General features: G+C 37.7%; 1 protein-coding gene across 3 annotated transcripts in view; it reads right to left on the minus strand.

Annotated features, from left to right (window-relative positions):
• The window catches only part of spire1b (spire-type actin nucleation factor 1b), a 31947-nt gene extending 5374 nt beyond the window's left edge, over window positions 1-26573 (minus strand). The window contains exons 1-11 of one of the 3 annotated variants that reach the window (XM_086078768.1): window positions 25957-26573; window positions 23859-23887; window positions 16716-16952; window positions 16494-16619; window positions 8556-8627; window positions 8275-8439; window positions 6157-6243; window positions 5058-5187; window positions 1354-1404; window positions 228-391; window positions 24-117 (exon numbers count right to left, since the gene is read on the minus strand). In XM_086078768.1, the coding sequence (XP_085934894.1) occupies window positions 24-117; window positions 228-391; window positions 1354-1404; window positions 5058-5187; window positions 6157-6243; window positions 8275-8439; window positions 8556-8627; window positions 16494-16619; window positions 16716-16952; window positions 23859-23887; window positions 25957-26296 (1495 nt within the window). In that variant the 5' untranslated portion in view covers window positions 26297-26573. Of the gene's footprint in view, window positions 1-23; window positions 118-227; window positions 392-1353; window positions 1405-4393; window positions 4436-5057; window positions 5188-6156; window positions 6244-8274; window positions 8440-8555; window positions 8628-16493; window positions 16620-16715; window positions 16953-23858; window positions 23888-25956 lie in introns of all 3 variants that reach the window. The other 2 variants (XM_086078769.1, XM_086078770.1) reach the window with 2 other exon arrangements.
• Between the last annotated feature and the right edge of the window lie 484 nt (window positions 26574-27057).

The following is a 27057-nucleotide window of genomic DNA, read 5'->3' on the forward strand; positions in this document are numbered from 1 at the left end:
GTGAATATGAATTCACAACTCACTCTTCTTTCCCAGTGCTGACTCTGGAGACGTGTCATCCATTAGAGATGTTGCAACACTTGAAGTGCTTGCTGATATGTGTCCTAAAAAGTCATCCTGAATAAATAGACGGAATACACAAAAACGCATATTAAAACAATTTGCTCTGTCAGCAGACATCAGATGCATTTTGGAATAAAAAAAAAAAATCACAAGCCCCCACTGACATCAGAGTCAGAGGTGTCGAGCTCAGCGAGGCTGGGAGCCTTCAGTAGCTTCTTCCTCTGCGGTACAGACTGAGATCCGGAGGGGTTTGCTTTGGGAGATGCCGGTTCAAGGGTCAAAGACAGAGTGCTGGATGTCCTCCTGCCCATGTATGGGCTAAATTCATCTGCATAGAGTCACGCACAGACTGTCATTAAGATAACCAGACAAACAGCACTGGATCTCCAAACATGTTCTCTTAGGATTTCTTGCATCCATTCAAAATGTCTTGTGATTCACTTTTAATAATCAACTCATTGTCGTTTGTTTGAATGACAGTTAAGTCAAACAATGCAAGAATCCTGAGAATACAAGATAATATTTGAAGATCCCTTTGAGGTCAGAGAGGGAAGGGATGGGTGAATTAGGCTGGTCAGAGGGCGAGGGATTGGAGGAAGCTGGTGTTATACAAAGAACATGGAGGCAGCCACCTTTCATGAAATATTCAGACTCTGGGCTCCACACTTTCCTTCACTAAGTAGTTAAGAAGAAGTCAAAAATAAAAACACTAGGCCACTGATGCAAAACAGGGTATATACTGTATAAAACTTAAAGTTGCCTGCAATTGGATGGTGACCAGTCCAGAGTGTACCTCACCCGCCTTTTACCTGAAGACTGCTGGGACGGGCTTCAGTACACCCGTGACCCTAACGAGGATACGCAGTATAGATGATGGATGAATGGATGGATGGAGATGCAGAGAAATCACCTTTTAAAAAAATGCTGACTAAACAAGTACTGTGTAACTGTTGAAAAAATGCAGAGGATTGAGACGGAAGGTGGGAATAAGCGTAAAAAAAAGTGTGAGGGGTGAAAATGAAAACCCACTGCTGATAATATTTCTCCTGTTTGAGGGCTACATACGAGCCACATCATCTCAAAGAGGGATTTTTGCGCTGCTGGATTGAAATTGGGACTTAATACAGAGACATCGTTGTGCACTTAATTGCAATTTGGCCAGTCTGAGCATAGTATTTGATCAAATAACATATTAGTTGACAGCCAGGCAGGCGAACAGACAAGGCCATTGGGTTAGGGTTGAAAAAATAATAATTCTTCAAGCAACATGTCTCATACGTCATACTTTACCTAGTCCTGTACGGAACAAGTCCTGTGGCATACTGCGAGTTTTGCCAAAACCTAGAAGGGAATACCTCCTTCATTAGGAAAGCTACACAAACCTTTTAAATTAAGTCACAGGTCAAAAATTAAATAAAGTGTGATTTTTTTCCCCCCTATGCATACATTTGCTATGTACCTCTACATTGCAGTGTCTTACAGTGCTCTCCACGATTGCCCAAATCCTCCATCTAAACTCAAATCGTCATTTGGTGAGATCTTCTTTTTAGTTTGGGAAACAATACAGTCAGAGGAGAAACATCTGGTATGAAACCCTTAATTCTCTAACAAATTTTAAGTGGTGGTTTTAGCTGCGCCGTGATTAACTAGCAACCAGTAAGGGATTCACCCTGCCTCTCACCCAAAGTCAGCTCAGACAGTCTCCCCTGTGGCCCTGAACAGAATAAGTAATAGAAAGTGGATGGATGGATGGATGGTTTGGGCAGTGTAGCAAATGGACTAATGAAGGTTGTGGTTTTTAAGTAGTAACATACTCTGGTGGGGTCTGTGGTCACTGGGAGCAATTATGGTTTCAGTGTCATGTTTCCAAGAAACGGTGTCAAGTGGACCACAGAGCCGTTCTCACCTATTTTGTGAAAATTACGTTCCCTTTTTCTATTCATTGGTCCAATTGGTCACTGATCAAAAGGGCATGATGTATCTATTTAGCTATATTTAACTCATTCACTGCCATTGACGACTATAGACGTCAAAAATGTATGTGAACTATTTCTATTAGTTTAACATTTATTTTTTATTTTTATGAAAACCTATATTTTTTAATTGTACATTAATAACAGATATAAAATTATCATGCGATTAATTACGATTAAACGCCCCTTATTATTTTATTTATTTATTATTAGGCCCGTCAGGCAATAATTTTTTTAAAATCGTAATTAATCACATGACTTTACTAGTTAACTAACGATTAATCACAAATTTGATATCTGTTCTAAATTTACCCCCCAAAAAATGTCTAGGTTTTCTTACTCTTGTTAGCAAAAGTGGATTTTTTTTAAACTAATCGAAATAGTTTAAATGAATTTTGCCGTCAATGGCAGTGAATAAGTTAATATTGTCAATCATATGAAATTGATGATGAGCTAATAATAGAACTGCTGTATATTTATTGTATATCGTCGCTGTTATGTGAAAAACACTTACATCAATTTTTTCTCAAATATTTTTTTATTTTTACGTTTTGGGGATGAAACAGAACGCAGACACAAAACAAAAACGACAAAAAAATGGACATAAGTGTTTTTCACATTGCAGCGATGATATACTGTCCATTACGGATGTTCATCTCTCCAATAAAACCCGATTAAATATGTACCTCAATAAATGGGTGCAATACAATTGAAGGACGACACATTTTAAAGTGGTATGAGTCAATTGGGTGGGATTACGATTTACGATTTGATTTGATGGGCTCAATACCAGAGGTATGATGAACTGAATTTCTTCTCGAAAGCCGACCATCATTTTACAATATTTACTTGTCAGTACTGTAAATGTGGCATTTTCCTCAAAGAGATTCAAATCATCAGCAACGTCAAACTGATTTATAGCTTTTTGATCGGGCGGGCGATCGGCCGATTCAAGTTATGTTGATACCAATTCATTAGTTCGTGTACCGATGCAGTCACAGCTTTGAACTCAAAACTGATTTTCAGATTCAAATCTGTTTTCATTGCAACCCTACTTTTCAGTACGACAATACCATAAAAGTTGGCTGAGAACCTATTGAATAATAACCTAATATAAAAAAAAAAGGAAAAAAAAAAAAGGATTGATTGATTCAATACTGTACACCAAAAACAGTGTCATTATCACCATATATCCAGTGTACCATTATATAACAAAACAGGCCCACAAGTGCAACTGGAGGAGCACAAATACAAGATAACTCCACATCACAAATGATTCAGCGTGATAATAAATCTTATGTTGGGTTGAGATGAGAGACACTGACTTCAGTAAGAGGAATGCGGGGCTGAGTATTATTCTCATTTGATGACTCATTGACACACATCTCCATATTTGCTTCATTGCTTGTTGAAAGTAAATGTTGACACATGTCAAGTGACCAAACGGCTCACGCGTCCTACTGCACATTGCTCCATTGCAACATGGATTCACTTCTCGCATGCTCACCAGGAAACATGAAAGACCCTTTTGTACAACAATAATGACTCCGCAAGATGCCAAGTTGGCAGACACTTTTTTTTCCCTGCAGCATTCAATTCCTCTAAAAGAAAAAGACCAGAAGCACCAGCAAAGTAAAAATTATGCAATCGGTCCATACAGTCAGACAGGATGAATTTAAAAGCAAGAAAAAGTCTTCCTCGCATAACAATAGCCCAAGAGAATTTGGGTTATAAATAACCACTGCCTTCCATCATACCTATAAGTAGTGAAGTGGTGGCCTTGAAGTCAACTGCTAACTTAAGTGGCTAGTTTGAGTTGCTTGTCATCAACAGTTAACGTTTATATGTGTATGGCTCTCAAATATTGTCTGTACGAATATCAAAGCTTTTACAATTGGACACAAGATGGACAGAATGGATTTTGTTCAACCTTAACGGTTTAAATAAAGATTCTGGTATGAAACAAAATATTACAACTAGACCGATAGAAGGTAAATGCAAATCATTTCTAAATCACATTTCACAAAATAATCGCATTTTTGCTTTTGACGTTTGAATGAATATTTCCGTAATTGTTCGATTGCAATTTTTCTAGATCAGCCACCCATATACGCTCCTGCTGAACAGTGTCCCACATCAGCGCATTGTACAACCACACGCATCAGCCAACCTTCACTATCAAAGCATGAAATATGAATGCAATGCGCAGAAACCATATGTGTGTGTGTGTGTGTGTGTGTGTGCGTGTGTGTTGTAGATGAGGATGATGAAGATAATGATGAGCAGCAGCCATAGCGACAGAGGAGAAGAGAACATTTCATAAATGGAAGCCAGGTAAGCAGCAGGAGGAACGTTACCTGACGCATCAAAACTGAAAGACATGCTAAGTGGTCGAATTACTGCAACCAGAAATGCATGGCATGGGAAAGTCAAAGCAGAGTGTTATTTTAAGAAACATACTTAGACTGCATATAGAAAGACATTCTGGAAGTTAGCATGCTTATTTTTGATTTTCAAGTGCAGGAAAGAAAGAAAAAAAGTTGGACTTTTACAGTTCACAAGCATTTGCGTTGCACTTAGTAGACAATTACAATTCAACTGTCTCTTCTATATTTCAAGCTAAATAGGAAGGCAGTAGTGATAGCTGCAACACAAATGTGAAGGTTTCAGCAGCATTAGCAAGAGAAGAGCCAAGAAGGAAATCATTGTGTGTAACAATACATTGTTGTTTGTTACATTAGAGATCTAACTCTTGGTAAGTACTGATTTGTGAATATTTAGTATGTGAATGTTTCAGATCCATATGTCCCCTTAAGGTTAAGTTACATACTGGATGTGTTAACAAAGTACACTAAGTGGTGCTTGATATAAAGACTAAAGTAGGACTTTTTTGTCAAAATAGATCATTGGTTAAAAATAAACAATGTCAACATTTGATGCTGGTGTATTGCTACCGAACCAAATGAGAGAAATGATACACTACATTGCAATATGGATATTTTGAGGTATTGAGGGTCTTACCCATCCGTCCCCTACGGACCATATCTGGGGTCACGGGTCGAAGTTTCCTCTCAGATTTAATTTCCTCTAGGATCCTCTCATGCAGGGTTGGAGGAGGCTGAGTCGGTGGCTTCAGTTTACGAGCAGACACCTTCCAAACAATGCGATGATTAACAGCATGGAGCCTCAGAGCTCCACAGAATGTAAACTGATTTGTGAATTGACAATTCCGAACATTTCTGATATTTCCCCAATGCACCTTCCTTTACACGATGTAAACAAACGGAGTATTGAAATGCTTTTGTCTGTGACTATCATACAAACAAACCAGGCAGATTGTTATAGTAGTCAAATTATATTTCATCACATTTTGAAGTTAAAATAATGCTCACAAATCAAATTTCAAGGATCCAAAGTCCAATGCTTTTCAATGAGCAGAGAGCGTTGACCACCATTTTGATTTGTGACGTAAGCCCGGAATTGTCAATAGAGAGGGAAAAACATGGTAATCATCTTTAGTACCTGACACACAAATAAGAGTTATGTTCCTTGTGACAACTTTATTTCCTCTCTGACTATTTTATTCATTCCTGATATCTCAGCACAAGCAGCTACTCTCTCGGCTTTAAATCAACAGAAAAGCGATGAGAGCAGCTTTTTCTGTAAATTTGCTCTTGGAGTGACCCTTTTACAGTAAGTAGTGATGCTGACTGAGTTTAATGCAAGTTGGCAGTTTCATTTTCAGAGTTCTCAATATTCACATGAACTACAGCAATCGGATTATTGAGTGCCATGGCACACTGATGTGATGTGAGAGATCATCTGGGGAGCTGCGGGAAAGTCTCCATTCCAATTCATTTTTCTATAAAGTATTATTTAATAATTATTGCGAAATCCTATTTGTTTATCTGCCTATGCCAGTAATGTATAGCAGGCAGAACAATTAATTGCTTCTTTGATTAGATGGCAGAAGGTACAATAAACCTTCATATCCAAATGTTTTTACTCACACAAAAGAATAAGTTATGGCTTCCTGCGCTCTGAGTTCAATTAAACAGAACAACATTTCAGACTGTGTAAATCAATTGAGTAGAAGACGTAAGAATGTAGTTCCACTCACAGGGTTAAGCGGTGGTCTGGATCTAATGAACTCCAGTATGACTTCATGAGCACTCTTCTTAAGCCTGGGCGGGATGTCTCCTTTCACCTGAAACAACACAAAAACGTAAACACCAATACTGATGCATCCCTCGGCTTAAACAATAAACAATAGATGTCATTGCAGTTCGTTTGGTCAAGTGTGAATGCAATCATCCAACACCTGGTGCACATCACAATAGTGGACCAAGATGGAGGTGTCTGTCCACTAGCTAACTCAAGAGTAGCCAGCAGCTGTTTTTTGTCACACTACAAAATTCAACACGATAAGATTAACAAGCAGCCAAGGGTGATGAAAAAACAACAACTGGATTAACAAATACAACAGAGTATAGCAGCAGTTGGAAAGTGATTGAAACCAGGCTATGAAACATCAACAATGAGTAAACCAAACCAAACTCGCCCCTCCCCCACTTGTTGCTCAGAGTCGCAGCGTGCATACGCTAGTGTAAACAAATAATAGGGTGACATGAGATTCTCCGACAAGACTGACAAGATGAAGGCGCTATCCATCTGTGAGTGAAAAACGAAAGAAAAAAAGAGGGAGAAGAGAAAAGAAAACGACAGTGGTGAGTGTAATAATAAGTAAGAGTTGTTTATGACTGTTAGGAGAGACTTTCAGGGCTGGCTTTAATCTCAATCGAGCACAGAGTGAAAAGATCACTGAATCTTGAACATCTAATAACTGCTTTTGCACAAGCCAAATCAAGGAAGCATCACTTTTGAAAATGGTTTGGATGTGCACTTTACTATTGTATTACTGTTTTTATTTTGTTCCAACAAGTCATTTGAATGAAGCACAATTAATTTTGTATCCGTTCTAAATTAGCACACAAAAAAATTGCTATAATGATTAAATGCAGGTACATGCTTGTTGAAAAATCTCGCCACATACTTTATTGCTTACTTATTCTTCCATATTTAAGCTATTTGTATTGAGGTTTGCCTGGAAATGCTATTTAGGCTACGGAAGAAAGCTGTTAGGATTATGCACAATGTTGGATTCAGGGGCCATACAAACGCACTGTTCCTAGAATCTAAACTATTAAAGTTTGAAGATCTAGTAAAACCCAAATCTCTATTAATTTTCTATAAAGCAAATAGCAATCATATTTCAAGTAAAATACAACAGTTGTTTACTTACAGAGAGGGTAAATATATGCTAAGGGGAACATTTCATTTTAAGGTACAGTGTGTTCGTTCGTACGAACCTGAAGAGCCATTGTATCACTCGGAGAGGTGTTATTTGATGGAATGGTCTAGATAAAGATCTAAGGTGTGTTGCTAATTTATACCAATTTAAAAAATTATACATGATAGGTATTTTTAACAAACATGCTAAAGAAACATATTAGGTTCAGGGTTTTCTCCGGGTGGAATAAAAATGTTTAGGATTGAATATGAGGTGACATCACATTTGGAAAAATATGTGGTATGGCAGCAGATAGCTGTATGGCAGGGCCTAAGGACTTTTATTTCCATTTGTATTTGTTTTATACAATATTTTGTTTTGTACAGCATTTTTTTCCTCATCTTCAATTGAAGTTCATGATTGGTGTTTCTTATGTTGAGCATTAATGCTCAGTGAGAAAAAAATTCACGCTGTATGATGTATATTATGATGGGGTAGGCATCTATAAGTTCTTGCTTCAGCCTAATCCTTTTGGGCTTCAACACAATGTACTACCTACTGTATATAAATGTTTGTCTTAAATGTATCATGCCCAAATAAACTAAACCCAAAAAAGATTCTTTAAGATGCAGATGTGCAATTTTAAAAATTTAACAACATGCATCTGACGAATGGTTGTCTGTCATCTCCCATACCAACCCCCCACCCACACCCCATCTGCCAGGGCCCTCAATCCCTTCTTGCTTGGGGCCCCTGGGGACCCTTGCTACGCTACTGAGTACATATACTGTGTTTCTATGTACGGTTTCTGTCCAGCAACAAAGAATTTTGTAAGCAGTGGTTTACAATTGAAAACAGTCCAAAGCTGAGGAAAAATAGAACATGATAAAAGCATTAAGCAGACCAATATATTAATATATGTTTATGTCATCCATATTAGATACTCACCATGACTTTGCGCAGTTTGTAGCGTTTGGACCTGATATCGTCCATGAGCATTTCGTAGGGAGTAAGCTGGTACTCAGTGGGCAGCGGGTTGTACTGACGCTCTTGCACCTTTTTCAGCTTGACTCCTTCTCGAAGGTTTCTCATCACCTGAACCCAGAATCGAGCCTGACAGGAAGTAAAGGCCATCAGAAGCAGGGAGGTGCAACAAACAGTTAGCCCTTTATAATTGAGTTGAGGTATCTTCAATTGATCGGGCTGAGATCAATGATAGTGTATGTTACCCAATCAGCATTTTCTAAGTCATTCAGGTCTCTTCTGGGATCTTCTGCTGACTCTTCCATCTTACGAAGATTCTGTTAGAGAAAAGAAAAGGCTGAGGTAGACTAAAGAGAGCTAGTGAATTCTAAATTCAGCTCGATGAGGCATGATTCACCGGCAGCTCAGGCTGGCATCAATTCATCAAAACGATTGGGGATGAAGAGTAAACAACTTCCACAAGGTTGGAAAAATATATATCTTCTATTTAATACTTGACTGGCCATAACTTGGTACAATCGCAGCACTGTGCTGACAGCAACAAGATCTCAATTCAATGAGCAAATCCCGATTCACTATCATCATGCACAGGGCCAGCTGCCATGATTGGAATATAAGCTCTGCAGTATGTTTCTTATGTAACATCACTCGCACAGTCTCATGCATTTTGCTACATTCAAACTGCATGACTACAGATTGTAGAGTGATCCATTGTTATGTGGTAATGTTGAAGGACGTTTAAAGAGAACAACTACTAATCTAGCCAGAGATGATCTGGATGTTTGTTCATTGGAACATTTCTATCACCTCTGGGATGGGCAGAACATCACAAAAACATAAACATGGAAAAATACATTTTCTGTACAGTGAATTGGTGTTATGCATGGGGGATAGGGACCAAGTCATGAGTAATGATAATCCACCAGTAATTCAAACCCACTCCCAAAAGGTTTGTAATTGTCTATAGATGTCACAAATGACAGAAAAGCATTTTTTTTTTTAAGCCTATGAGTATGGCTAGTTAAATGAAGCTCCTACCATTAATTCAACTTAGGTCCTTGCCACAAGATGGAACCAAAGCAATGTTTTTGTATTTGACATGGCTCCATGAATGGGCAATTGGCAAATGCCAAACCGTGAATATGCAGAGGTTCACTGTTCATAAGGAAAGCAGATTTCTATGGAGGACCACAAGTGCCAAAGTTAAATAAATGAATACATCATTAAATAATTAAATAAATATGTCATGAAATAATTAAATGTGTCATTTATTAATTAAATGTGAAATTAAATAAACCAATAATTAAATAAATGTGTTATTAATTAAATTACCTATATATAAATATATATATAATTATTTCTGTATTTATTTATTTCATGTTCCTTGTGTTGCAGCGTTTCATGAATTTATTTTATCTGTCAAACTCGCCCGTCAAAGTTAGTGGGCGGGGCTGATTGACTCAAAACTTGTCTAATCGACTGCTTCAGCCTGAAAAGGTTAGAAACATGGCGGCTAAGGTGATGGATTTTTTTGCTGAACTAGAGTGATCGAGGCTTGTTATTGTGCAAAACCAACATAAAAATAAAAGCGATATTTCTACTATTTTGCTAAAGTACAGTTTTGACTTGTAGGTGTTTCCATTGAAGAGTGATTTGCTTCTGAGGCGTAGTTCTCGTAATGTCCCGCCTCGACTCATGCGAGATCTCGCGGTTCTTGTAGGCGGTCACGTCACGCTAACGGCTCCTTATGAACGTCACGCGAATACATAGAATGCGTGTCTGGAGTCGCGGCAGCCTTGGCTCAATAAGACTTGTTGTCCCCTCAGGAAGCAATTCCGACACAAAAGAGAGGCCCTGTACTTCCACCTTCTTTTTCTTCCTTTTACCGGGCGGGGTCACATGACTACAGGAAATGCGAAAAAAGTGACTTCCATTTCAACACGTCTCAAGAAGCATCTCATGAGAGCGTAAATCGGAGTCTAATTTGAACGCACCTATTGAGGTCAATAGCTCCACCCAGCCTATCGAATTGTGTTTACTAGCTACTCACTCTGCATCAATTCATTATTCTGAAATGGATTTGCTTTGACTTGGTGAGCAGGGTGACCAATCAGGTGTTAGGACCTGCCCACCAAACTTTGATGGGTGAGTTTGACAGATAAAATAAATTCATGAAACACCGCAACACAGTGACCATGAAATAATGATTTCAATAGAAAAATTGTTATATATATATATATATATATATATATATATATATATATATATATATATATATATATATATACAAATAATCATAGGTAATTTCATTAATTAATGACACATTTAATAACACATTGATTTATTTAATTCCATATTTAATTAATAAATGAAACATTTAATTCATTAGTGACACATTTATTTAATTATTTAATGGTGTATTCATTTATTTAATTTGAGCACTTTTGGTCCTCCATAGATTTCACCCATCCATTTACTATAGCAGTTATGCTTTTCAGAGTCATAGCTGTAGCTGACAGCAGGCTGACTTATAGTATGGGGCAACCACGTAAAACATTAATAGCCATGGAAGCAGAAGAATTTGGTCAAATATAACACATGATTGTGTGGATTAATTAACCTAATGATAAAACTCCTACTATGAATTTTCTCCAATATGAAAAAGCAGTTGATCATTGAGTGTAGAATTTAAATGGGCCATTTTTAATGGGCCGCCCCTGAAAAGAAAAATGTTATTAATTACTTTAATATTTGTTGTCCTGGCATACAACGTTGTTCAGCTGCTTTTCTGCAAATGTCGATGGGAGACATTTAAAGAGACAACAGACACTGCTTGGCATTAATATCCGTTAGCGGTTAATGGATAAAGACGGCTCCCCTGTACGCTGCCGCTACACTGTCATTCAGATGAAGCAATGCAGTGTGGGGGAGGGAGACTCGCAGCTGATCTCTCTTATACACACAAGCACAGATGTACGCATGTATTTCCTAATAAGTGATGCTCTTTCAAATGTCATGTCCACAATGATGTCAGCATCTATGTGTAATCACTTAAACAACAGTAAGGGGTTACAGAAGATCGCTAAGAGAAACAGTTGATATAAAATATATATTTTTTTTTATGTCTACACATCGCTGTTCAAACGCCAGCTTTTTGTGATGACCTACCCGATTCCTAGATAAATCATTGCAAAAAAGATTTCAGCATTAACGTGACCTAACCTGTGCAACTTACTTGGTAAAATAAATCTTTTAATGTGGAGAAGCAAAATGGTAGTCATCACACACCTGTTACCATGTAACTGATTTTATTTTTTACTACTCCTGTCTAGAAGATTTTTCAATTGACTTGTATAAGTTTAAGGTCATATTAATGGTGGATGTTTTTAATGACTTATCTTGGCCTTATATTCTGAACCAATAAATGGCTATTATTTTGCAAATACACATTTTATGTTGTTATGGGAGTACATTTTGTGTTTCAAAATAAGAGCAACGTTAGCCATGCAAATGTATACTGTAAGAGTGTTTCAATAGTTATCATTTTTTGATTACTAATGTCTGTGATCATTTATGAATCAGTATTTTGGTGATCTTTTCACTAACATTTACACACACACCAAAGTTTGTTAACGAAATAAAATAAAAACAAAAATGCTTTTAAAACTAACTATAATTATAGCAAAAATTACCTCCGTTTTAGTCTTTGGTAATACATTTTTGGGGATGATTTAAAATGTGATTTTAAGTAGATTTATTTTGATATTAACCGGAATAAGGACGTTTAAAAGTGTGTCACACAAAAGTGACTTCATGTAGCGGCAGCAGCCAATAGAAAAGCACCTTCAGATGATGTTGCTCCCATGGTGTTTTGTAAATATTGCACACAAGTAATACACTTTTTTTTTAACTAAAACTAATACTCAAAGTAACCAAAACTAAACTAAAACTAAACATTTATGAAATAACTCAAACTAATAAAAACTAACAGAACCACCCTGAAAACTAATTCAAACGAACTAAATTAAAAAAACTAAACTCAAAACGAATTAAAAACCAACTAAAATGTACAATTCTAAAACTATAATAACCCTGGTACGCACACACGCGCACACTATTTTGTTTATTTAACCTTCATGTGCAATCCATCTGAAGTAATCCCCCTGTAGTATAACACACCTGAAAAGCTAATGATTGACTAAGACTTTGGCACAGGGGTGTCAAACGCATTTTTGTGATGGCCCACGTAGAAATTCTGGTTTCCTTCAGAGGGCCGTTATGACTGTGAACCCAAATAAATGTATGATAGCCTCATAACACAAATTGATTAATAACTAGTTTTGCAATCAGAGACCAGTAAATACTGTTTGTTCAAATATTATGACGTTTATTTTAAAAGGGGGATTAGTAACAAAAATTGCTTGCAATATTTCAGTGTTTTTAAAAGTGAAGATAATTTGTCATGTTTGACATTTTAGAAAGAAACATGAAGTTGATACACATAATTTGCTTTTGATGACAATTACAGATTTAAACCATATTAAAAGAACGCATTACCAGTCAATGTTATCAAATGCAGACCTATTCCTTTGAGTTCACCTGAATTTTTTGAAATGATGGAAATCATGTTGTAAATATCATTTATCAACATTTCAATTGAATAAAATTGTTTTGTTTTCAGAAGTATGTGTTTTTTTGACCATGTACCCAGACTTTATGGATACCCTGTATTAAAAAAATGTTCATGTGATAGACCTTTTTTTTTTGGTGCATATTATTGAAATTAATAGTGTTTTTATTATTTATTAATAAACATTGAAAAACCCAAAATTCTACACACTGTCCCTTTAAGAGAGATACAAATAATAATAGTATATTTTTTTTAAACCCTTCATATTCTATTATTAACAGTTTTTAATGATTTGGTTTAATGGATACAGTATGTAATAATAAGGCCATTGGAACAAACAATGTGATTGTTTGCAGCTAAATTACATAAAAGTACTGAAAAATTCTATGTTACAATTGCCTAATCCATCCCTTAGTGACGTTTGTTCATTCATTCTGTTTTCTTTTTCAATTTTTTTCTCCCACCATTAATAAGAATTCTCTCTGCCCTCCCTTTTCTTTTGAAAGGTTATGTAACTGACCAAATTCCCTCCATTCATTCACATGCATAATGCACACTGAAAGGGCAGTTTTAGAAGCGCATAGCAGGACGGAGCCCTGAGGTGAAGACACACATGCACATGCACACCCGTACACGCACACTCACGCAATACAGACCTACCTACAGAGAAACATCTATTCCAAACCACTGCTGCCCAAAAGGCAAAGCCTTCACGTGATGGTAATGAACAGTAGAAAAACATTATGCTGTGTCTTCATATCAACAGCCTGACAGTGAGTGAAGGGGAAATTAAAATGCATTCAGGAAATAATCCTGTATTCAACCATACTGTTCATGTCTTGCCATCAAGTAGAAAGCTGCGATTTAAAAAAGTAAAATTTAAAAAATGAAACAAATACAAAAACAAAATACAATCTGAAATTATCTGACATTTAATAAATGGTCCACAGCATTAATTTCAATTGAGTTGGCAATAATATATCACTGTATGAAGAAGTCGTAAAGATTTTGTCAATATTGTACATTTTTACAATTATTTAAAATGGTATGAATTCAATTAATAAAATATTATGAAGCAATTCCATCGCATGGCACCAAAGCTATTTGTAATGGTGCCTGTCCAAACACTAATTTGCAATGTCAGTGTGAGTCGGCAGTTTTCTCTGAGTGTCAGCATGTCAGATACTGTCATCTATGTAGGACATCATGTTACTTTGTCTTCATTGTGGCCCATTTTAGCCTGTCAGCTAGCGAGCGCGTCTTATCAGCACCACGCCTCACTGCTACCTACTTTTCAGACTGTTGGCATCACTTTTTATTGCTAGTCATTTGTATTTAAACTCTTTCATGACCACACATTTTGACATTTCTAACTCAAACGCTTTACCTCCTCCAATGTTGACATTTTCCGTTAGTGGACAATAAGTAAAAGAGAGAATTACACTTACACCGACATTTATCAATAAAGGGATAGTAATAATAATAATAATAATAATAATGCATCGGATTTATATAGCGCTTTTCTAGACACTCAAAGAAGCTTTACAATGAAACGGATACATTATTCATGCACTCACACATTCACACTGCGGTGGCGGTAAGCTACTTAAGTAGCCACAGCCGCACCTTCCATACACCAGTGTGAGTAGCACTGGAGGCAATGTGTGTGAAGTGCCTTGCCCAAGGACACAACGACACGTGACTTGGGGAGAGCGAACTTATATCACTGGAAGAAAAATAAAAGATTTAGAATGCACAATTATTTTGACACACAACAATGTAGGGAATCTTTGTACTTCTGTAAAAAAAATACCTTGGACAATACCTTTAAATGGATACAATTGAGTGAAGTAATCTACACTGGATTATATTATTATATTGAAACAAATTTCAAAATCAAAGAGAAAAGGTTCTTGTTTTACTTTACTGGATGCCGTGTAAGGGACGGCGTGCTTGTTCCAAATCAAGTCAACTAACAGTCATTAGTGAATTAGCTAAAGAGGTATGACTAAGTGTATGTGGCGTTATGTCATAGCATGACTCATAAAGCATGTGCCGTGATGAGCCCATTCATTCATTTGTCCACAGGCATTACCACAGATGCCTTCAAGCATCAGCTGACGCTCTGATATGCTGTCTGCATTTCTATGAGCCTCTGTAATTTGCATGCCGATTTCATGCTACTGTTTAAGCCTTCTTCTATGTCATGGCTTTTTACTGAAACAGAATAGATCTTGTGTATGACTGCATATTAGCAAAATTGTAGTTTGACATTTGTCATCCCTTTGTCTGACCGTCGTTGAACTGGATAAACGACAGAAAATGGATGAAATGATGGTCGACGTGGATGTACAGTACGACGGCATGCCGCGTACTCCATTTTGCAACATGTGATTAAGCAACAATTTCACACAGACATGAGAATTGTCGACGTTCTTTCAACAAGCTGCGTCTATGAAAGAGAGCCCCGAGTTATGAAGCTTTCACCACGTGCAATGGTGGCTTCATAATGTGGCTGTTGTCCCAAGCAACCATGAGGCATCTACTGAAAGCCTACAATACTAAATCTCCTGCCTCACTAAGTCTTTCAAAGCAAAAGTAAAGGTCAGTCATCATCAGGCTTGGGGAGTAACGGAATACATGTACCGCCGTTACGTAATCAGATTACCCCAAAAATTTAACTATTCCATTACGGTTACAGGAAAAAACATGTAATCAGATTACAGGTATATTTATAAAAAATGGGGATTACTTCGAGGGATTATAATTTCTACGATGAGAGAGAGGGCGAGAGAGAGAGAGAGAACGTGCACGCCAGCGAGTGGGACCGTTGCTAGATGTCGGGGAGGTGGGAACAAACAAACTGACTCGTCGTGTTCTCCACACGCGGGCAGTTTGAAAAAGCTTCACGGACGAGAGGAGGAAATAGCGACTGGTATTCACTGAAATTTACTCGGAGCGAAAGTTTGAGCTGAGAGTCCAGCGGCATGCTATGCGCTGTAGCTTCTTGCTAGCTAGCCCGCTAGCCTACAACCATAATGTGAGTTTTTTTTAACCATAATGTGAGTTACACCTTCATCTATCCATCTATCCATCCATCCATCCATCTAACTGTGAGGTGTGGTTGCTTTCAGTGACAGTTCGAAAACAGCATATGGCCTTCAATCAATCAATCAATCAATCAATAATTAGCCTACATGCTTTTTAATTACGCAAGGGTTTTTACTATTTGTAGGCTGCCTGGGTCCCTATCACCCGCAAATATCAGGGGCACATTGTATAGAATATATATTGTGGTGATATTTATTTTTATTTTGTCTTCATGAGCATACTCAATATTGGAGTAATCCAAAAGTAATCCAGTTACATTACTTTAATATTATGGTACTTACAATACTAACTAAAATTAAAATTAGCAGGTAACTTGTAACTAACGGATTACATTTTAAAAGTAACCCTCCCAACCCTGGTCATCATCCGTCTGTAAAGATTGACGTGAAAGGGCAGGACTTCTCCATGCCCATGATGAAGGATAATATAAATGACGACTCACCTCTTTGGCACTCTTGATCTTGTCCAAGAAGGTCCGTAATTCCCTGGTCTCAGTGTACAAAGCCCGACATACCGCCTGGTAGTGACTCGGGGCGTCCGACTGACTGGGTAGATGATCCGTACACAGCTACAAGAAAGGCAGTAAAAAAAGAAAGTAGTATTCTCAAATATGTTTTCACGCTCCAAATATAATAAGTATGGCAGCCCAATGTACGTACACTACCTTGAGGATACCTCTGAAGCCATGAACACCAGAAAGGTTGTCAGGTTCGTCATCTGCCTCGTCTTCTTCCTCAGTCGCCTCGTAGCCTTCGTCAGGGCAGACGTCTTTTTCGGCCTCCGCTATGTTGGTCATCATGTCAATGAGCTGCTCCAGTGGAGGACTGAGCTCCCTCTCTTCATTCTCTTTCAGCCCATAGTCCAGGGCCTTGTAGATCATGATGCCCAGAGACTCAATCACCTGCAGGTGTGCGTACAATAATTTACAGTATTATTTTGTTATCCAGTAAAATCGTAATCCAGGTTAAATTCCTTTCTGAGTGTGTCACTGGGATGAGTTCCACACCACGTCAGCAATCCATTTTGACAAAAAATTGACTATTTTATAACTGCATAAGTGTGTATTTAGTCACTCAGACTCTATATTTTGCTTTAGTCACAAAGCTTTCAGGCGTTATATTAGGGTGCATATTTTTTTCTTTTTTCTTTTTTAAGACACCCAAAAAAATCTGTCTGTTTCTACTACTTCACATCACATACATGCCACTCATTGGCACTGACTCTGCTTCTATGTGACAAATTACAGACAGTCGCACAAAAACCTGCATATTTGCATTACTGTACTATAATTTAAAAAAATATCTGAATCATTCTTCCTTATTGCACTGTTTTGATTTACTTTAGGTTATTTTAGTTAACAAAAACTATCAAAAGAACTAAAATTCAAAAACAAATTTTTGTTTATGAAATATAAAAATGAAAAAGCTATTTTAAAAATAAAAAATAACTGAAACTACATTTTATGTTTACAAAACAAACTATAACTAACTATAATTAAGTGAAAATGTCCTTCGTTTTAGTCTTTGGTAATTTAATACATGAGACTTTAGGGTTGATTTTAAAAGTGATTTTAAATATATTTATTTTTATATTAACTGGAATAAGGATGTTTGAAAGTGTGTCACACAGAAGTGACGTCATCTAGCAGCAGCCAGTAGAAAAGCAACTTCAGATGACGTCGCTCCTCTGCAACAATTTCGCATGTTTGACTTTTCGCTCCAATGGCTCGGCTCGCCTGCTTTTTCATTTAATTCATCCGAAATGCAACGCTAGGAAAGAAATGCATTACTTTTTTTTTTCATTTTACCATAGTGTTTATTAAATATTGCACACAATACACATTTTTTTAACGAAAAACAAATACTGAAAGTAACTAAAACTAAGCATTTTAAAATAATTAAAACTAATAAAAACGTAACAGAATCACCCAGAAAACTAATTAAAACTAAACGAATTTAAAAACAAAACGAAATAAAAACTAACTAAAATTCAAAAACTATAATAACCCTGGCTGAACTCTTAAACTTCTACTACTTCTTAAATACATTCTTAGCAATAGAGACGCTTCTGATCTCAAGTAATGATATTCCATACATAAAACTATTAAAATCTCGTTCGAAAAGACTCAAGTAATGTTGTGTTACAAGGAGATATAAACGTAGGTAGAGTAGATAGACAAAAGTCTAAATGCTGTTTATCGATAAAAATAATCATCATCATCTTAACTAGAGCCTTTAATTGCCAATTTTATCAATTTGCTTTCAAGAAATCATTTTGTGTTGCTGTTCTTCATTTAGGCTGACTATTTGTACTGGAAAAACATCAATCTGGAACTAAAGAGTCATGCTTGATAAAGCCAGCAATCCCAAGGCCCAGACAAAAGGCTAAAGTGAGAAATCACACAGGGAATTAATCTGCTTGCCTGAATACTGAAAAAGGAGAGAGAACTGGTGTAAACAAGTGATCAAAAAGGGTGGGAGCAAAAGTGCAACTGAATGGGCCCAAGCAAGGAGTAATGGGAAGTTACAAACCATAGTCAGTGCTCACTCCCTATGTTACGGTTTATCATTCGCTCCTCTGCTATATCATTTATATTTTGAGCAATTGTTTGCTTAATGCTTTTGCTGGTATCTACTGAAGCGTATTGCATTCACTTGGAAAAAAAACAAACAACTCCTGTTTTTCTGACTAATTTTTTTGAGGACCTTTGTTTGTTTGTTTTTCTATTTTTCTGAATATTATTTTCTGTTTTACTGAATATTATTTTCTGTTTTACTGAATATTTTTTTCTGTCAAAAAAATATTTTTGAAAAACAGGCTGAAAAAATTATTCAGAAAACAGAGCTGGTGTTCTGTTTTCTGAGTATTTTTTTTTTACCTCTGAACTCCAAGTGACTTGTTGCAGACTCGCTAATAGTGGAAGCGGACACTTTCCCGCATACCTCCATATGCAATAAGATGGTCATGATTACTTACTGGCTCTCAATAAAGGAATGAATGTGCATACTATATTGTGGTTTGTTCTCTAATCTCTGAGGGAAAACCCCTTCTTAAAAAAAACAGAAAGATAACTATTTTATAAAACAGGGGGGGGATTAAAAAAAAAATCTGAAAAACAGAGAAAATAAAAACATTTAAACGGGGAAAAAAATTACAAAAACACTGGGAAAAAAATTACAAAAACACTGGGAAAAAAAATACAAAAAAACTGGGAAAAAAATATTAAATAAAACAGAAAAAAATTAAAAAAGAAAGCTCCCCCAAAAAGTTAATCAGAAAAACAGGACTTTTTTTTTCAAGTGAATGCAATACGCTTCCGTAGGTATCCATGCTTAAAATAAATAAACTATTATCTGCGTTGTAATTTGATACATTGGGAGTTCTCATATTCAGACATAATTTTTGTGTAAAGAGTTAAAGTTCTCTTACTTTGCTAACTGTTTTGGTTCTCAACACTCCAGTGAAATGAGCAAGTTGCGACTACATTTCAACGTCCATGTATTGCATTTCACAGGAGTGTCGACCTCCCCAACATGGCCGCCATGTAGTCTGCATCATGTCTGCCACATAGGTATGTCATTCATGCTAATGTATTTAGTATTCTGAGTCCCCCAAACCCTCTTCCATCTCTTTCATTGTAGCACTCTCTCATTATAACGTAAATAAACTCTCCCCATACCACTTATCCTCACAATGGTCACAGGTGTGTTGGAGCATATCGCAGCTGACTTTTTGGCAAGAGGTGGGCCACGCCCTGAACTGGTTGCCAGCCAATCACTCGGCACTCAACCCATCTGTTCATCATAGCAAAAATAATTAAGCGTTGAAGAGACAATGAACCATGCTTAATTCGTTTTTAATTCCACTGCTCCTATTTCCTAAAAAAATAGCATCTGAAATAAATGTTGAAACTATACTCTAATAGAAAATAATGAAGTCATACTGTATTAAAGACAAACTGTGATTGTAATTTTAAGGCATCTGAACATGAGGGCTACCCAACCAAGCATACCACACTGCATTTAAAAATCTCTCTGAGCGCTTCGCAGGCTTCCAAGCAGCCAAGCAGAATGATGGGCTGAAGTGGAGATGAAAAAAGGGAAAACTGGGTTAAGGATGAAGATGTGTAACCAAAGGAGATTTGCTACTGCTGCTGCTCTGGCTATTATCACAAGCAATAGTAACATCAGATTGACTACGTTTTTGCCACTAATGGGAAATAAACTGAAATGGCTATTCAATTATTTTTGCTTAACTGCTTCTGTCTTGCAAAGGTACGGAAGCATATTGCATTTACTTGGGGGGAAAAAGTCCTGTTTTTCTGACTAATTTTGGGGGGAAGCTTTGATTTTTTGAGTATTTTCTTTCTGTTTTATTGAATATTTTTTCCCTATTTTTATTTTTTTTTTTTTGTTTAAAAAAATATATATTTCCCTCTGTTTTTCTGAATATTTTTTAAGGGTTTTCCATCAGAGATTAGAGAACAAACCACAATACAGTATACACATTCATTCCTTTATTGAGAGCCAGTAAGTAAACATGACCATTTTATTGCATATGGAGGTCACTTGGAATTCAGGAGGTAAAAAAAACAAACAATTGCTATAATTTTAATTTTAATAATTTTCCCCTGGTTTTTTGAATATTTTTCCGTTTTTTTTATATATATTTTTTAATTTTTTCCTCCTGTTTTTCTGAATATTTTTTGACAGAAAAAAAATATTCAGTTAAACAGAAAAAATATTCAGAAAAACTGCAAATGAAAAAAAAATACTCAAAAAAACAAAGCTCCCCAAAAAATTAGGAGGTTTTTTTTTTTTCAAGTGAATGCAATACGCTTCCGTACAAAGGCTCCACAGCCTCATCTCAACTGTTCATGTCAGCATAAGTTATTGTGGCAAATCGTGATGAAACATACAAATGTTGTATTTAGCCATAATTTGTAAACAGTTAGGTGCATATTACTTTCAGGAGAATCAAGCTTTTTGTCATGTTAAAAATGCATGTCAATACAAGGCCAGAGAATGTAATGAAAAATATGAATGGTCCAAGGAGATGTACTGTACAAACTTGAAACCAAAATAAGTGATTTAAGGTTGCAATAACTATATGGAATATTCAATTGGTGCAACACACATACATCAGTTATAAACTTGGAAAATTCTTCATCATGAGACAGAAAGAGGAGTTATTTCCCCAGGCGGAAATAAAGGGGATTCTTTTTTCTGACTGACTGTCATATGATAGATGATGAACTTTGTTTTTGACCGATATCTCCCTTCACCGTAACTTGTTTTGTCTGTACAGATGGTCAGATAACCAAACGATAACCCAAATATCTGTACTCTCCAAATTCAGAGTTGTTCCGGAATTTGTTCAGTTAAGATATAAGCACGAACCTAATACACATTTTTCTTGACACAGAAACCATTAAAGACATATGAAGGCCAGTTGTGATTATCAAAAGTAACATGAAACTCTTCTTCATTCCAAAGCAGAGATTTCAAGGAAGAAAATAAGAGACATGAGGCCATGAAGTTACAATTTGTGGAATTGCCTCCAAGACAAAATAGAGAACATCATCTGACATCTGACAATGTGTGCATTGTGGGCCTCAATGTGCTGTTTTTCCAATGTGGAGTTGTTGCATATGTAATTGAAATAAAAAATCATAACAACAAAAATGTAGCATCTCTAAATACAGCATCTGAAAGTCAGCTGCAAACCAAATCAGTGCGAGGCGGCGGAGACACACTCATGTGAAACCGCAAAAAAACATCATGAAAAATGATCTATTGAGCAATGCCATTTTGGAACTTTTAAATAATCTAAGGGCTGACTTTGAGTCAGTCACAAGAAGGAGTCATGCCATATCGCTTGTGACACAAACTTCTTTCAAAGTCTGCATTCCCGTACCTCTGGATCTTTTCAGCTCACAGTGACAAATAGTGCTGGCTTCCACCAAAGCTTTTCTGTTTGTGTGTGCTGTCCCAAGTTCTAGATGCACTGTTACACGGGATGGGCGCATACTGTACATCCATAAACCATGCACATGGCACAAGTTAAACAAAACGGCTTGGTTTTCCAAAAAATGATCAAAGAAATTGGTTTATTTCCTGTCACATTAATATGTTTGTTTTCCTCAAACACGAACACACCAATCCTATCCTATATTTCCTGATGAAAACTGACAAAGCTACTACCTAAAGCACAAAACCCCCTTTTAAGAAAATGGAGGCCATTACTTTTTCATCTGTCGCCTAATAGCAATCTGTTAGCATGAGTCCCGCTCCCTGCACGTCAGAAGTTAACACGCACTAATTTGTCAATACAATCAAAACTCGCAGCTCTGCTTACTTTGCCAAAAACCACCACAGACTAACTCTACCACAACCCAGTGCTTCTCAACTACTTTTTTTTGTTATTTTGCGTGAGTGAACGAGTATCTTGGTGAGTGATGGTGACTTGGCAGCCGGTGTGAAGCTCAGTGAGCGACGCCGAAAGACAGAGCAAGCCGGATTTAGGTGAAGTAGCTAACAAGAGCGGCTAACGGGAGAAGCTAGTAAATAAAAAAAAGCTAGTAAAAGCTTGCGAGAGCAAAGCAGAAGGTGACAAGCGACGGGAGCCCGAATCACACAGCGATGACCACCTGCAGGCCCCAGCTGTGGAAGGTAAGCGGCGGTCGACCCATGGGGTTCGACACTCAATGCAAGCACCACCAAGGCTGACCACTAAGGCTGGGAATCATTTCAATGTCTCACGATTCGATTTGATTCCGTTTTTTTTTTTTTTTTTATGTGCGATTCGATTCAGAATCGATTTTCGGTTGGGAATGATTTTTGCTTTGAAATGATTTGATTGACAATGATTTTTGCTTCAATTTATAGATGTTCAAGGAATCGTAATGATCTATTCCAATCTGACTCGCTAATGCTAATTAGTGCGCTACTCGTATCTCAAAAGAACAGCTCCAAACTGCAAAAAAACAACCTTTATTGGAATAACTTGATTGTGACTTTTTCCTTCTACTCTAATGTGGCTATAACTTAACAGTGTATCAGACCGCGTGGAACCACACTGCCCCTAAGTGGCCAAATCGGGTACAACATGAACAGTGCTTCCAATAAAGGCACACACAAACAAAGGGAAAATTGTATAAAATAATTTAAATAAAATTGATTTTGGGACATTTAGACTCGATTCTGAATCGTACTACATGAGAATCGATTTTTTGGCACACCACTACTAGCTACGTTTGCGAAGTTGATCTTTGGGCATCCGTAGCAGGAAGATGGCGGCGAAACAATGTGAGACTACAGCCATGTAATATAATTAGTGATTACTAGATCTACAATTATATATATTTTTAAATGTACATTGATGCGATAAAAGTTATTTTTGTGTGCATATTATTGAAATCAATAGTGGGTTTTTAAATTGAATGAATTATTAGTTCACCACTAGACGGCGCTAAAAATACACAGGGGGCTTTAACACTGCAGCTCTGCTTATATTTCGGCTTTCACACGATACTGCTACAACGATCACTTGAAAGTTGTTGTATTGCACCGGAACTTTGGCCAGCCTAACTGCCATGTCATTGGCTGAGAAACTTGGTTTGGGCGGGGTATGTTAATTAGCACCAAAGAACGGCTTCCTCGCAGACACATTTTCAGAAACAGCATTTAAAAGGAGTAATACCTGCCTGTAAACTACTCTGCTTAAAATGACCAGAAAATAAAGAAGAATTGAGACAACAGCAAGTAATGCTCATTTGCAATCATAAAAACACAAGTGTGTTACTCACCTCTATTTGCGTGCTTGGGTTGTATTTGCCTGTAGGATAAAAAGAAAATGTGTCACAAGTTAAGCAACACTAATATATTACGATTGTTTCTTGCCACATAACCTAACTGATGAAAATGTTGCCCTTTTGTGCAGCCTTGTGAAAAACAAACAAAGTAATGCAGGTAACCATTACCAGTGGAGCCAACAATACTGTGTGAGCAGAATATGTGTACTTTTTGTTGCATCACAACTATTTTTACTTTTATTTTGATATGCTCTGTGTATATTTATAGCAAAGTGTAGGAAATAGTAGCTTTGTTTGGCAATATAATCACGTTTTAAAGCTACAGGACTCATGTAATAATGACACAGCAGTCAGTTAAAAAAAAATAGTTTGTTCCTGAGCTAGTCATCGTTGCTTTTAAAGAATTTAATTCAACTCAATTTAATTGAAGAAAAACATGCGATATGTATACCATTAAAACTCACAATAAAATTGTTTTTTTAATTTTGCAACTCAATTATACGTATATTTTGCTGTACCTTTTTTTCTCTCTTTTTTTTTTTAACCATTAACTTCGCCTCCAACTCTTTGAGAGGTTTGAGTGGGATGTGGTTCAGTGATGACACTAACTCTTGTTCTCAGAAGACGTAATGCATGAATGCGGTCTCTTGAAAAGGAAGAACCCGAATAGAATTAGCTTGCTGATAGATGACAACAAATGATCTTTCTGTAACTGCGGCTGCATCAGCATCAGCACCACGGGAGCGCTTACATCGTCTTGTGATATTTCATAGTTATGCTTTCATTGGTTTGAGCTGAATTTGATTGATTTGTTTTGTGAACGGATATTCACAAAGTTTTGCTGAGGTCACATGGAATACATCTAAATACATTTAAAATTCTCTTTTCTAAGGCTGCCAGACATTTTTCATTCAAGCAAATATGCAAATATTGAACCCCCAGTTGTTCCTGATGCTGCGTCTCTGTAGGTGAATGAAGAGTCAATGTGAAGTGCTTTGAGTGCATAGTAGTAGATGGGAACGTGCCAATTCAAAAAAAGAAATCTGTCATTTAGGGGCCCTTTACATGCAATTTGTATCCGCCCTGAGACTGGGAGTTTGTGGGTTCATCCCTTGGCCGGGTCATACCAAAGACTATAAAAATGGGACCCATTGCCGCCCTGCTTGACACTCAGAATTAATGGTTGGGGGGATAGATCACCAAATGATTCCCTGCTGCTGCTTGCCGCCCCCTCAGGGGATGGGTCAAATGCAGAAAACGAATTTCGCCCCACTAAGGTGGGTGTGACAAGCAGTGGTACTTTAAATGTCAAACTTGCAGTTCGATATGTGTCTATGATATGCCTAGCGTCTGCACTTTGTGATATTTAAGTTTGGTGATATTCCATGATATGCTTACCAAAGTAAAATATGTGCCTTGGCTTAATAAAGGTGGGGAACCATTGCCCTAATCACACCAGCGGGGGTATGTCGTTTTGGAACAGTTGTTCTTTTTTAAATTTCTTCTTCACGCTTTGTCTAAAACCAGCTAATAGACTGATCAGCAGGGCTTCGTTGTGACTACTCATTATCAGAATCTCACCCTGAGAGAGGTGTGCAATTTGTACTATGAATAGGCTACACCTTTCCCTGAATCCAGAAAGTGGCCAGACATCCAGCCAAATCACATGCTTTCCCCACTTAAAGCCTATTGAGCATTGTGATCTGATGTGAAGCGGCAGAACTGGTTGAGAGAATGAGAAATTCTCATGATCTTTTAACACGTGATATTAGTGCAAAGGAAATTATGGGGGGGGGGGGGGGGATGTGGCAATTCAATGAACACTTGGGAGTAGTCATTAAAAACTAAACAGACCGCCACTGGAGGAGAGTGGGTGGGGGTTCTCCTTTGTTTGTCACTGGTCATGCTGCTTGACACTTCTTAATTGTATGCTGTATTAATGCTGGCAAATTAAATGCGTGCTATTAACTCACAGCTGTGGATTCGGGGTATCAATTACGATAAGGACACTTTGAATTAACTGTGCACAGCATAGCTATAAGAACATATTGAGTCGAGCTGCACGCCCACCCTGTTAAGATAAAACGTTTACCTTCACAGCTTTGTTTGTGCAATCTAACAGATCCGTCCTTAGCAATCCGCACATCTCCGGGTCCTGATATCCTCGCCGCGGCCGACATCACCTCGGGCCCGGCATCGGAGCATCTCCTTCTCCGCGATTCCTTCATCAGCGTCACACAGCACTGGTAACACACGGCCCAAGCCTGCTCTTCGTTGATGGGCTGGCTGTAAAGCCCGAGGATCTCCTCCAAAGATAGATCATCCGACCGCGCGTCCTCCGTGGAAGTCATGGCGGCGTGGTGCTGATGCTCACCGAGCTGGCTCGCAGCATCCGTCAGTCCTCCATGCAGCCCGCCTCCACGCGCGGCCATCCTTTCATTCTCTCAGCGCCGGACGGAGGAGGCCCGCTGGCGAGAGCAGGCCGGGCCGATGGACGAGAGCTAACCTGGAGGAGGCATTGATGCTCGCTCACTCACATCCTCCTTGCGGATCGCCAACAGCAGTCTGGACGCGCTGAGTAGCTTCCTCTCGATTTGCGCGCTCAAGCCTCTGGTGCAGTCACAAGACGGTGTGCGGCTGAAGCCACCCACCTCGCTTGGCTGGTTCAGTGTGTGCAACTGCGTGTGTTACTTAAATCCCTGCCTGGAAAACTCAGTGTCTTATCACGTGACCTCTCTCTCTCTCTCTCTCTCTCTCTCTCTCTCTCTCTCTCTCTCTCTCTCTCTCCCCTCTCGTACCCCTTGCTTTCTTGTTAGTAGCCATCAAAACAGTCTAACATCCAAAGTGCGATCGCACATTGTTTCCCAACCTTTATTGAGTACAAGGCACATATTTTACTTAACAAAAATGTCACAAAGACGTATACAGTATATAACCTACTGAAATAATGATGAGCACGTCTCAATTCAAAATTTTGGCTTTTTAATGGAAGATTGATCGCTTAATTGCTTTGCCTATCACTACATGGTTGGCATAGATAAGATACGTGTCCCCACTAGAGTCACAGATGAGATGAAGCCTATCCTAAATAATAATAATAAAAATAATCATTTTAAATGCACTTTACATTTCGGGGAAATGTCAAAGCTAATTCAAGGTGGCGGTCACCAGTTCATTGGCCACATAAAAGCAA

The sequence above is a fragment of the Leptonotus elevatus genome, chromosome 6 (assembly GCF_054856555.1).
Source record: "Leptonotus elevatus isolate MCC_2025b chromosome 6, RoL_Lele_1.0, whole genome shotgun sequence".
Taxonomy (NCBI): Eukaryota; Metazoa; Chordata; class Actinopteri; order Syngnathiformes; family Syngnathidae; genus Leptonotus; species Leptonotus elevatus.